Raw genomic sequence first — 12,695 nt, forward strand, 5'->3', positions numbered from 1 at the left:
GAGACTTTCAGAATCAGATGAGGGAGAGAGAAAGCCTCACTTTTGTTCAAGTTTCCTTGTAGGTAACTTAGCCTTTAAATGGGAACTGCCCTCTAGAAGAGTTTTTAGTTATTCCTGTTGCCCTGGTGTTCCCAACCATGCTCTGAAGATGGCAGTGCATAATACATTTCTCTGGTACTTCAACAGAGTAAGATTCCTGTCCTTGGGAAGATTTGGGTGTTTTGGTTATTGCAGTCACTGTATTGGAACTCATATAAGTATCTTTAGTGTGTGCTTTTTTTTTTTTTTTTTTTTTTTAAATGTTTTACCTTCCCAGAAAAAAGTATTTCCAGAACCCTGAATGAATTAATCAAACAACACATCGTGTTCCCTTAAAGGAACAAACTAGCTCAGTTGTTGATAGGGAACTGCACATTTGTTTATTAAAAGCTGATGCTTTAAAAGTAAGAGAAGATAGCTGGAGCTTTAAGAATGATGGAAAATTAGATGTCCTTGCTGTCGCTGCAGGTGGCTTGGCACAACTTCTCAGCTCATTTGAGTTAATGTTTTTACATTTTCTTGTAGAAACTGATGTACATTACAGGACACCATGACCATTTTTTATTGGAAAACAGGTTTTTATTCATATCTGTCATTCATGATGGAGTTTTTCTAGAAAAAAATGCATGCCATGTTTCAAGCGTTGGCACACTATACAATTCTGTGGTTTGGAAATCTTAAACATTAAATCATGAGTTCTTTGGCAGGCAACATCAGCTTTCACAGACAAGAATACACATCTTGCTTCCTGAAATCATTAGCTTCTAGAGCAAGTTAGGTTCACAAATTATGTCTCAAAGTCCCCTCCTACATCCTCTTAAATAACCTTCTACCCATTCCCACTCATCAAAAACAAGCACTGTCCTGGTACCCGCAGACCTAACCACAAAGTCTTTGTTCTTTGTTAGAACACTCCAACATCAATGACTCATCATTTATAGAATTGCATTCTCTCACTGGAGATGAAAATTAGCGTTTAGATGACCAGGTACACAGCACAAACAGAAGTGTGAATCTGGTTGTCAGAACTGCAGTTTTAAGACAGTGAAATAATTTTTTGAAAAAACAAAACAGGGATGATTTATGGTTCTCCCTAGAACCTCAAAGGTAAACCCATAAGTGTGATTGTCAGGTTAACAATCACAGCTACTCTGCCCTTCTGTAACCGTCCCTGGAGTCCAGGTCTGAGATCATCAGCACAAGAAGGATGTGGCCCTGTTGAAGTCCAGAGGAGGCCACACCGTTGTTCTGAGGACTGGAACACCTCTGCTCTGAAAATAGGATGAGTGTTCAGCCTCCAGAAGAGAGGGCTCTGGGGACACCCTATTGCGGCCTTCTGGTATGTGAAGGGGCAGAGGGGGAACAACTTTTTAAATGTGCAGATAATGATAGGACAAGGGGCTTCAGTTTTAAACTAAAAGAGGAGAGATTTAGACTAGGTGTGAGGAGCAAGTTCTTTACTCAGAGGGTGGTGAGGCACTGGCACAGGTTGCCCAAAGAGGTTGTGGCTGCTCCATCCCTAGAAGTGTTCAAGGCTTGGAAACTTGAACGTGTATGGGCTTGAATGGAATTTGGAGCAACCTGGTCTAGTGGAAGGTGTCCTTGCCCATGGCAGGGGAGTGGAGCAAGAAGCGCTTTAAATTCCCTTCCCATATAAATCATTCTGTGATTCTATGAACAGATAATGTCTCTCTGCAGAAATGCAAAAGTTAAATCACCTACCTAGAGTTGGTATGGTCCTGAAACTGCTGGGAAAGAGGCGGATCTGTCTAGCAGATACCAGAGTGGAAAGCAGCCTGTAGCCCCTGGCAGCACAGGATGCCAACCTCGTCTTTTTTCCAGCATTCATCTGCTTTCCAGCATTCATCTGCCTGCAACAGCTCTGTATGATGCACTGTCTCCCAAGTCAGCTTGCTCAAAGACCTTTTCCTGACACATTCATACATTATTCATATTGCTGAACTATGGTTATTGCAAGTGGCAACTTCTTTATGGTACCTTTTCCTTGGTTTTGAAGACCTATTGTTATGGATTTTACACAAAGGTTTGATGTCTAAAGTTAATTGAAGGCCAATCACAAGAAATTAAAACATTATTATTAACAACAAAAAGCAAGGCAGAAGGAGAGGTTGTTCTTTATCCAGTTGAATTGATACTGTAATAAGAGTTTTAATATCACTGCCTAAGCTGCTGGACCAGATAGGTCAGGCATTTGGATCACACTGGATGCTATATTTACTCTGGCTGTGCCTCTCTCACAGGGCTGTATATAGCCATTCTCATTCAGGGCAAGCAGCCTCAACAAATCAATGCTCTATGAAATTGCTAAAGGATCTTAATTAAACCTGTAATACAAAGGTTTACAAAAATACAGTAGAATACTTTATCTGTTATCTGGAGTCTTCATAGCCATAGTAAGTGATTATATTTTCTATATCTTTTAGAACAGCAAAGACTTCTATTGTGAGTTTTATCCTGAAATTTGGATTAAAAGCTTTTTCTCTGTCTTCTAATAATAGCAACATAATGAAAAGTTTGTAATTAAAAGTTCAGTGTTATTTTTTAACCTATGTTTTGCCTTAAGGCATAATATAATGTTCACATATATGTACATACAAAGATGACAAAAACAGAAAAAGAAACAATATTACCCTGTCTATTAAATAATAATACTATTCATTGATTGGAAAACAACCTACTGCTTCAAGCCTTTGGTGTTCTGATCACTGTATTTTCTATATATGAAAACATTGGGGTTTTAGATAAGAATATTTGAAAAATAATGAATGTGTATTATGATTACTGTACTCTCATATGGTCTTTTGTTTCCCACAGAGATGGGTATTCTTGCTGTATTTGCTCTACCATTGCTTCTCTTAGGGATCAGTGGAATTATTTATATTTACCAGTCAGTCAGGTGGCTTTTGTCCAAGTCAGCGGTGCAAAACAAGGTGGTGGTGATTACGGATGCCATTTCTGGACTAGGCAAGGGTGAGTTGTCTCATTTCTTTTCAGAGAGCAGAAGTAGCCAGAAAAACACCCTGGGTGATATAACATGCACACATTACCTTGTATATATTCATAACTGACTGAATGAAGGAGAAATTAGGAAATATATTTATGAAAAAACACTATGATTTTTAAATTTATATTTTTAGGCTCAGCCACAGGAACTGTTGATAAACTTCTAGGAACTGCAGAGCTTTGTATTTATTTAATTCAATAGAATGAGAGGTTTTATAAGCACACTGAGTGCTATTTTTAGCATGTTGCTGCTATGAGATCTTATTACATAGGTTGTCACAGCAGAGTAGTGGCAAATCATATAAACAGGTGTCATTTTACTCTTCACATGTTTCTTTTCAGCCCTAAAGACTTCAAAATTTCTTGCTCCCTGTAAACAGCAGTGCTTACCCCTCTGTTGCTGTTTGTATCTCTGCCCCCTCTATCACCCATGTTACTCCTCTTTCCTTGACATCGTCCAGTACTTCCAACTGGGCAGCCTGGTTATGTGTAATTGTGAATTCAGAGAACAGAAGGAAAGGGAATGAGATAGTTTTTCTGTTTAAATGGCTCAATGCCTGGGTGGCTCTGGCAAGACCTTTGAGTCCCTTCTGGTGTCTAATGGGACTCCCAAGAGATCTGGAGAGGGACTTTGGACAAGAGCCTGCAGTGACAGGACAGGTGAAAATGGCTTTCCACTGACAGAGAGCAGGATTAGATGGGATATTGGGAAGAAATCCTTCCCTGTGAGGGTTGGTGAGGCCCTGGCCCAGATTGCCCAGAGAAGCTGTGGCTGCCCCATCCCTGGAAGTGCCAAAGCCAGCTTGGACAGGGCTTGGAGCAACCTGGGCTAGTGGAAGGTGTCCCTGCCCATGGCAGGGGATTGAAACTGTTTGGTCTTTAAGATCCTTTCCAACCCATATGAGTCTATGATATACTTCTTGGCTTCTGTTTCCTGCCTACATGATGCTGTTGATTAAAAGTACCAAGTCATATATTGCTTATGTGCAGTCCTGCTCTAGGCTCCACTTGAGGGGCAGCAGATTCAAGTGCCTGATAAGGCAAACATATTTTGGTGTTTTTAATGAAGACTTACTGTCTGTTAAAACCTTTGCACTCCCAAGCAGAGAATAGATGGGGAAAAGGAATGCTCCTGCAGAATTAGTCCTTAGCAGAACAGAGCAGAGATCTGCAACGGAGGCTGTTAGGACAAGGTATGAAATAATTCTGGCCTCCTCGTCCTACCTGGTCATTCCCTTTACCTGATACATTTCAGGTTCAGTTGAAGATAATATTAATGTGCATTTTCTCAGGTTGATTATTGCTGTGGTTTAGGAATGGTATTTCCCAATTTGGTGTTCACTGAAACACCACATGCTGCTTGCTCACTCCCTCCATCCCCCTGCGGAGGGGAATGAAGAGGAGACACAAAAGGCAGAGATCATGGGTTGAAATAAGAACAATTTACTGCAAACACCAATGAGATATGAAAATGAACATCAACAATACCAATGACAGAGGGTACAAGGTAGGCAAATGATTCACACCAATGACTCACCATGTAGAACCGATGCCACCTGACTGCTCAGTCAGCAAACCGGAAAGATGCGCCTGCCCTGTGCAGGGCTGGGGTGGGATCAAACAACCCCAGGGTCCTGCTGTGCATCTCCTGGCTGCTGCAAAAGTTACCACCACTCTGGCAGGAACCAGGACATTTATATTTCAATATTCTTGCTGGAGAGGCATGATTCAGAGAACTTCCGTTGAGATTGGGTGTGTTGTAGAATTATAGGATGTCTAGGTTTCTAGATAAAAATCTCACTTGGAGCAGAAATATCACCGGTGCTAGATCTGTTTGGGTGTGGCTTCAAGACAAATCTTGGAACCTTCCAAGAATAAAGAACCTTTTTTGCACATTTCTCCAGCTGTCTTGCTTTTTTTTTTTTTTACAGGCTTGAATGAATAATGCAAAATTTACTGTGCAGTCCATCATGCATATGTGATGGCCATTTGTCCAGGGCTTTACTGGCTGTGTGGCCAGTAGCTCTGTATGTGAGCTCTTAAGAAACATCCACATTCTTTTTCCTACATGCCAGAATTTCTGAAATAAAGACAACATTCATCAAAGTTAAAAAACAAACCCAAACTATGATGATCAAAGATGTTTTGAATGGTTTATGGCTATTATTGAAACTTAATTCCTGTTTCTTCTGATTGCTGTAACTCAGAAAAGTCCAGGAAGCTTCTAGAGGAGGACATCATTAGTTTCCCTTTTTCACCTTTATTGCTGTTCACACAGTACTCTTTTTTGCATTTTTTCACAATATTGACCCAACTACTGTTTATAGGCAAAATAATGGTATAGTTGTACTGACAAATAATCTTTTGGGCTTTAAATCAAAACTTTTTCTGCACTAGAAAAGAAAGAAAATAAAAGACATTTGTAAAATTACTGTTGTAAATAATGAAAAAGATTGCTTAAATAAAAGCCTCCAGCTGCACAGCTTTGCAAAAATACAAGATTGATCCATAAACACTTCCATACAGATATTAAGAGTCTAACATGAGCGTTTAAGAAATCTTAATTGGTAGATAAGCATAACTGGACTTCCTGTGAATATTGAAATATGAAGAAAATGCTTCTTGGAGGACAGCAAACCATAGCACTGGGGTTGTTCTGTTGTCAACAAAGGCCATATGAGCTGAGACAAAACAAATAGCCTGAAAGGCATCGTAAGACCATATTCATTTTCTTCCAATGCTACGTAGCTATCTTACAGATTTGGAGACCAAACATGAGAGCTCCAAGGCTGAGAGCTTTTTGGAAGACCTAATCAGGAAAAATAACTCTTGATTTTCAATCATAAAATACACATAATCCATTGTCAGCTAACTCTCTGGCTGCATGCAAAGCAGACCTCTGCTTTGGGGCACCTTGGACACATCATCAGCTGTATCCCCAGGCCTATTTGTGGAACGTTATGTATTCTGAGAAATAAAAGGCAGGCAAATGTGTACTTTTCTTGGCGAGGAGGACAGCCTTGATGGATTCCTGGACTGTTTCCGTGCAGCTGTGTCACTGTAGCAGCCTACAGCTGCCCGAGGGATACAACTAACAATGAATTCCTCAAAGTTTCCCATGAGGTATCTATGCTCCACATTTTTAAATGCCTGGTTTTGGTCAAACTGACAGGATGGTGAGGAATGTATTCTCCCTCAAGACCACCAAGAGAAGAAAATAGACCAGACAGAAGTTGTTAAAGTGCTCCAGCCTTGTATTTCATAATTTGACTTGAACTGGTCATACACCCCCATGAAGACCTGCACTAATGAGTTGGCTGCAGTCTTGTGCTGAGAGAGGATGATGGGTAACACTGACTGCCAGTTCCATTTGTTATGAGAGTCCCCACTTTCACAACACCACAGTCGTAGTTCACTTGTATGAAAAAGGGATAAGAATCTTCCCCAGAGACCTAGCTTGGGGTAAATCCCTAGCTCAGAATGTGTCTGAATGAAGAAAATGCAGTGCCAGCCACAGCGTTCCCAGAAACTTTCCAGTTCCCTTTTTAGGAAGGATGTGGGGAATGCAGCTTGAGAAAGCTGATGCCTGATGCCTCTGCTGATTACTGAGAAGGTTTAGTACTCAGGAGATAAAGCTCTTGGGGTAGGTTATATCTGGAGGGAAGGGTCTGTAGGAGAAAGGGGTGTTCCACCTGTGCACCAATGGGTGGTGAGTTAATCTGTACTGCTCTTTATCAAACTTGTAGATGAGCTCCATGTTGCCAAGAGTTTTGTGAGGGTAATACAGAGCTAGCGTTACTGTTTATTGAGGTTTGTTCGCTTCTTTATAGTGCATCACACATGAAGGTTTGCGAAAGATGCAGTTTGCATTGTAACAACCTTGGGTGGTTTTGTATGCAGTTTTATTTATAGCAAAAGTCTGTGAAATATATTCAGAAAATTTTTTCCAACTCAAATGCATTATTCATTAACTGACATATTGTTCTTTTCTCGATTACTTTGTTATTAAATCCCATTACTAAACAGTGCCATTGTGCTGTACCATTAATTGTGCATTATAAGACTACACTGAATTAGAATTTATTATTCACATATTAAATTTCAGTGCTTTCTTCTTTTTTATACAAATATATTCTCTCAAAATTAATTAATTTTAAAGCATGGATTCAACATCATTAGCAAAAACAGCATCCCATTTCAAGCAAAATAAACAAAATCAAATTGTCATTATTGTAATTATTTCTTTTGAATGTATTTCTCTCCTAGAATGTTCTCGTGTGTTTCACTCAGGAGGAGCAAGGCTTGTGTTGTGTGGCAGGACATGGGAAAAGTTAGAAGCCTTGTATGATGCCTTAATTAGCGTGACAGACCCAAGCATGGTATGTATTCATAGCCTGAGGTAAAGACCTTGTTCAGGTACACAGTGTGCTTTTAGACCATACAAAACAAGGTACAAGAAGCATGATTCACTGTTAATGGTGACTTTGGTCACCCAGGTAATACACCAAACAGAGCCCAGAGAGACAGAGAAAGAAACACCTCAAGGTCTTCAGAGCACAATGTCAAAATCCTTGAGCTAATCCAAAGCAATTCCTGTAAATCATCTGAGCACTCCTGCATTCTGAATAAACCACCCAGACAGAAATCTTCAGCAGAGAAATTAGCCTGATAATTTGAGTGAAAGGGATCCAAGTGCTTCATTTGTATAGGAAATGTCATTAAATTTTCCTGTAATTCATGTGCTCAAGGACTGGGAGACAGGTCTAAAGATCAAAATAATTTTTAGTTTCTCCCCCTCTTTGGAAGAAATCACAGCTAGAACACTTCCAGGAATGGGACAGCCACAGCTTCTCTGGGCAACCTGTGCCAGGGCCACGACACTCTCACAGGGAGGAATTTCTTCCCAGTATCCCACCTAATCCTGCCCTCTGGCAGTGGGAAGCCATTTTCGCCTGTCCTGTCACTGCAGGCTCTTGTCCAAAGTCCCTCTCCAGATCTCTCTTGGAGCTCCATTAGGCACTGGAAGGGGCTTGAAGGTCTTGCCAGAGCTTTCTCCAGGCTGAGCAATGCCAGCTCTCATTGCTGAACTACCTTCTTTCTAGAGGGGGTTAGAAAAAACCCCTAAGTTTATGTGAGAATAATAAAAACACTTTATTCAAATGTCAAGATAAATTAAATTTACAAGACAAGTAAATAGAAATAAATTTTTTAGATAACAATTATCATTGCTATGAGTCTTTTCTTTATTAGACATATGCGCCAAAGCTCATACTTCTGGATATCTCAGACATAAACTGCATTCGAGATGTAGCCAAGGAAATCCTGAATTGCTATGGCTGTGTGGATATACTAATCAACAATGCAAGTATGAAGGTGAAAGGAGCAGTGCAGAGCATTTCACTGGAACTTGATAAAAAGATAATGGATGCCAACTATTTTGGACCTATAACATTAACCAAAGGTAGTTGTGATATCTACAATTCAGCTGTCACTCCTTTCACTAAATACACTAAACTGTTTTACTTATGCAGTTTTTCTTGTATTTCTCTTTTTGCAGCCATTCTTCCCAACATGATCTCAAGAAGAACTGGCCAAATTGTTCTCATTAATAGCATTCAAGGGAAAATAGGAATCCCATTTCGTGCAGCCTGTAAGTTATGCATAGCAAAAACATTGTAATGCATAGGTTGTGAGTAGTCCATGATACTGATAACAGGTTATCAAAAGTGCTAATTTGCACCCTAATTCAGTAGCCTACTAATACAATATTTGGCTGAAATTTTTTTGAAGAAGTGAAAGTCAGCAACAAATAGTTAAAATAATACCTTTGAAATGTAGCTACTGCCTAAAGTACTTGAGGATAAAAGGATATCAAATGTGACAGAAATTTTTTTTAAATATAATATATATATAAATATATATTGCATAGATAGAATATATATCTACATCTATATTTGGTCATATTGGTAGAAGCCATCATGAAGTGCAGTGTATAAATATAAAATATGGGTAGATACAAGCTGCTGCTCTGCAAAGGAAGCCTCATGCTTTTAATGTATTTATGCGTGGGAGTTTAAAAGGAGACGTAGTAATTGTATTCTGCTTGAATTTCTAGAAATTTTTCAAGGTGGTCTTTCATCCAAAGCTCTAAGGAAAATAGGCTGTCCTGAATTATGATGAAAGGTCTTTGCATGAATAAAATAAAAAGTTAGTGGGCAGAAAATATAGGGTAGATATAAATAGACATTTTAAACTTGGGATGGATGTAAATAGAAATTTTTAACTTGACAAGAGGTCAGAGTGAATGATGAACTCTGAATTAAAAGGTCTGCAAGACCTCAAGATTGTGACCTTTTGTTCCATGAAAGCAAATTACAGTGATAGAAACTGTAAGGAAAGCAGTAGACAAAATAAAGTAAAACCCATCTTTATGGCTTTGTACATTTATGCATAAATCTGTGCAATGCCCATATCTTGAACATTGTGTGCAGTTTTGGTGTCCCATCTCAGAAAAAGTATAAAGAGTACAAAAAAGACTCAAAAAAGAAACAACACATTGATGTGACATCTGGAATGGTTTCCATCTAGGATACAGATAACTGTGTCAAGATACGCTATTTGTATATAAAACCATGAGAAGCAGAAGAACCATCAGAGAGAGTTTTTACAATGCCCCTACTAATATTATCTTGCATGAAATGAAGCTGCCAGAAGAAAGAATGTCGAAATAAATTAATGGAGAAGCATCTCTCCATTCCCAGAGCCCCTCTGCCATTGCTTAGATTATATTATGCACAGGTGGATTTTCATTGTAAATTGAGTCAAAAAACAGGTGAATGCAGCTCTGCTGCACTGAACACAGAGTTCCGTTTGTTGGTCAAGGTTCATATACTGTCATCTTGCTTTAATACCATCCTCAATAAAAAGGCACTAAAAGCAGATTTTAAAAGTCTTGACATTCAGTTACTTTCACTTTAATGTTAAAAGTAGCTTGGATTGCTGCTGCAGGGCAAAGTCCCAGTTAGTGTACAAAACAATTAGTTAGTACTCCTGCATTCCAGCAATGCACATGTATTTAACTGCATTTTATGGATGTGTTAAAAACTGCAGAAACAGAGTGTGTAGGGACTCATCTCAGGGACAGCTCCATTCACCAAACACATTTTTGAACTTTAAAGATGCTATAAGTATTATTCTCTAACACAGGATTTTTCCAAATCCAGGACTATTTCTGACCGGGAAATGCTGGACATGTCCAGGAGACTGCCTGTATACCTCATGCACAATTGTCCTATATAAATAATTTCTTATTGCTTGTTTTGAATATGTCTCCTATTATAATTTCACTGGGTGAAATAATCCATTGTTCTTTTGCCTTTTGACTAATCATTCCATGGTCATTTTCTCAAACCTTGGTGTCTTACGGAGCACTATCATACATCTACATCCATGCCATCATATCTCTAAACATGTATATATGGGCTTTTTTCTTTTAGATGCTGCCTCCAAGCATGCTGCTGTAGGTTTTTTTGATTGTCTTAGAGCTGAAATGGAAGAATTTGATATTTCTGTCAGCACTGTGAATCCAACCTTCATCTGTTCATACCATCGCCAACCAGCACCTGGCAACTGGGAGGCGTCTATTTGGAAATGTAAGTTTTGATGGATGAAGATGGGGCCCATGTAGCACAATGGAAGCTTTTTCAGGGTGAAGACACGAGCATAGGAAAAATAATGGAAATAACAGAAAGGACGAATGGTATGGGTAGCAAAAGAAAAGAGATATTAGAAAGGGAATATGAGCCTGGTGAAAAGAGAAGGAACGTGGAAAGAAACAACATTATGTGAGAAAATAAATATGCTAGGGCATCAAGAATGGAGATGGAGGAGAGCATGAAAGGTCCAGAGGTTCCACTGCACTCAGGTTGTTCCTTCTCTTAGGGACTGTCAAGATTTTACATCAAAATTGTAAAAAAATCATAGGGATGTATCGATAAAGAGAATGGAATGGATAAGGGCTTAAAAGTATGTAGGAATTCAACTGATTTGACTGATGCGCTAGTTGTGTGTCTTCACCACCATTCCCTCAGAGTACCTGTCTGTCTGTTTGTCTGCCTGTCTGTAGCTGTCACTCCTCTCTAAAAAAGATTTACAGTCTTTTTCAGGAAGGTGGCATATGGTGTACACCCAGTGGAGGTAGCAGAGGAAGTCTTGCGCACAGTGAGCAGGAAGAAGCAGGAGGTGCTTATGGCCAACCCTATCCCCAGAGCAGCAGTGTACATTCGAACCTTCTTCCCTGAGCTGTTTTTTGCCATTGTTGCCTCAGGTATTAGGGAAAAGTTAAAGACAGAGGAGGAAAAATGATTTTGTTCAGTTATTTTCACTGGGTTTGACTTGAAAAAAAAGTTTGTTTCAAATTTCAGTGATTTCTGCTGCTTGCTGTGGGTAGAATAAAGCTACTACCACTGACATTCATTCATGGAACTTCTACTCTTCTGGATTTAGGGAATATGAGATGTCATTTTTTACAGTAGAACAGTATGGGAAAAGCCCTACTAGGAACTCTGTCACTGTATAATACAGTGATTCCCAATCTAAGTCAAAGTTTGGGGACATGCAATAAATCACCAGAAAAATCTGTTAGTGCTAGAAATGATGGGAACTTACAGGAACAAAGAGATGGGGAAGCAGGGATATGTGCGAGAGAGAGGAGTAAAAACCAATGGAAAACGCAGTTAAAGCCTGGCTCAGAGTGTTCCTCAGATAAGCTTTCTGGAATTTTATTTTCATTTATTTTAAGCCTGATGTCAGGTAATATTCTCTGATATCTCCTACTTCTTTTAGTGTGAGAGACACAAAATAATGGTACTCAAGTCATTCAAGCCCAATCATTCATGCTGATCATACACTCCATGCAGTTGCCTGTTTTCCAAATTGGAGAACCCTGTAAACTATTCACTCTCTCTTTGAGAGAAGTCTAAATTATCCTTCTTTATAATTTTTGGCTTACAATTTGGTTTTCGTTTTTGTTTCTGTTTTAGTTTTTTTAAGATGAGCAGCCCAGAGCTGCATGCAGCATTCAAAATAAATAAACAATTTGGATTCACAGACAAGCATACAGATACTTCCTGGGTTTTTCACTTCTTTTCTTCTTTTGCATGTCTTATGCAAATTCCCTCTTTTGAGACATTTTTCTGACTTCTCTGACTGCTCCTGATCATTGAGTTTCCTTGTTGACTCTGCCATTAATCATCATGTCCAGCAAAAACATGGCCATTGTTCATGTCGATTGCCTAAATTCCATATATTTCCAAAATTCTTTCACTCCTACTCATTCTAGGCTCCTCTTCGCATCACATTTTCCCAGTTCATGCTGAGGCCTTGCTCTGCCTCTTGTCTCATCCTGGGGGGCTGAATAAGAATATAAATAAAGCTAATGCGAGGGTGTCCTGATCTTCAGTTTTTACATCTAAGGGCTTAAATTCTGTATCCCAAACCTTCCGTCTCCCTTGTGGAGTGTGGCTATACCAGGTGCTGCTGAGGCATTCTGGGAATTGTAGTTCTAAGACTCTGTTGCACATGCTCACTGGAATGCTTGTATGGGATTGGCTTAGGAAGTTACCTGTGTGACG

At 39.3% G+C, this 12,695-nt stretch overlaps 1 protein-coding gene across 2 annotated transcripts; it reads left to right on the forward strand.

Moving 5' to 3' along the window:
- The first annotated feature begins 493 nt into the window (after positions 1-493).
- DHRS7C (dehydrogenase/reductase 7C) lies at positions 494-11,838 on the forward strand. Of its 2 annotated transcripts, none has more exons than XM_027899711.1 (7): positions 494-614; positions 2,875-3,030; positions 7,330-7,442; positions 8,314-8,524; positions 8,621-8,713; positions 10,560-10,715; positions 11,219-11,838. In XM_027899711.1, the coding sequence occupies exons 1-7, from the start codon at positions 590-592 to the stop codon at positions 11,425-11,427; spliced, it is 963 nt and encodes a 320-aa protein (XP_027755512.1). In that variant the 5' UTR covers positions 494-589; the 3' UTR covers positions 11,428-11,838. The 2 variants fall into 2 exon arrangements, with proteins under 2 accessions (XP_027755512.1, XP_027755513.1); XM_027899712.1 differs by lacking the exon at positions 494-614 and adding an exon at positions 2,241-2,453.
- The last annotated feature ends 857 nt before the right edge of the window (positions 11,839-12,695 follow it).

The sequence above is a fragment of the Empidonax traillii genome, unplaced genomic scaffold, assembly GCF_003031625.1.
Source record: "Empidonax traillii isolate 1590-97213 ecotype Southwest subspecies unplaced genomic scaffold, ASM303162v1 scaffold685:size505991, whole genome shotgun sequence".
In the NCBI taxonomy this organism is placed as follows: domain Eukaryota; kingdom Metazoa; phylum Chordata; class Aves; order Passeriformes; family Tyrannidae; genus Empidonax; species Empidonax traillii.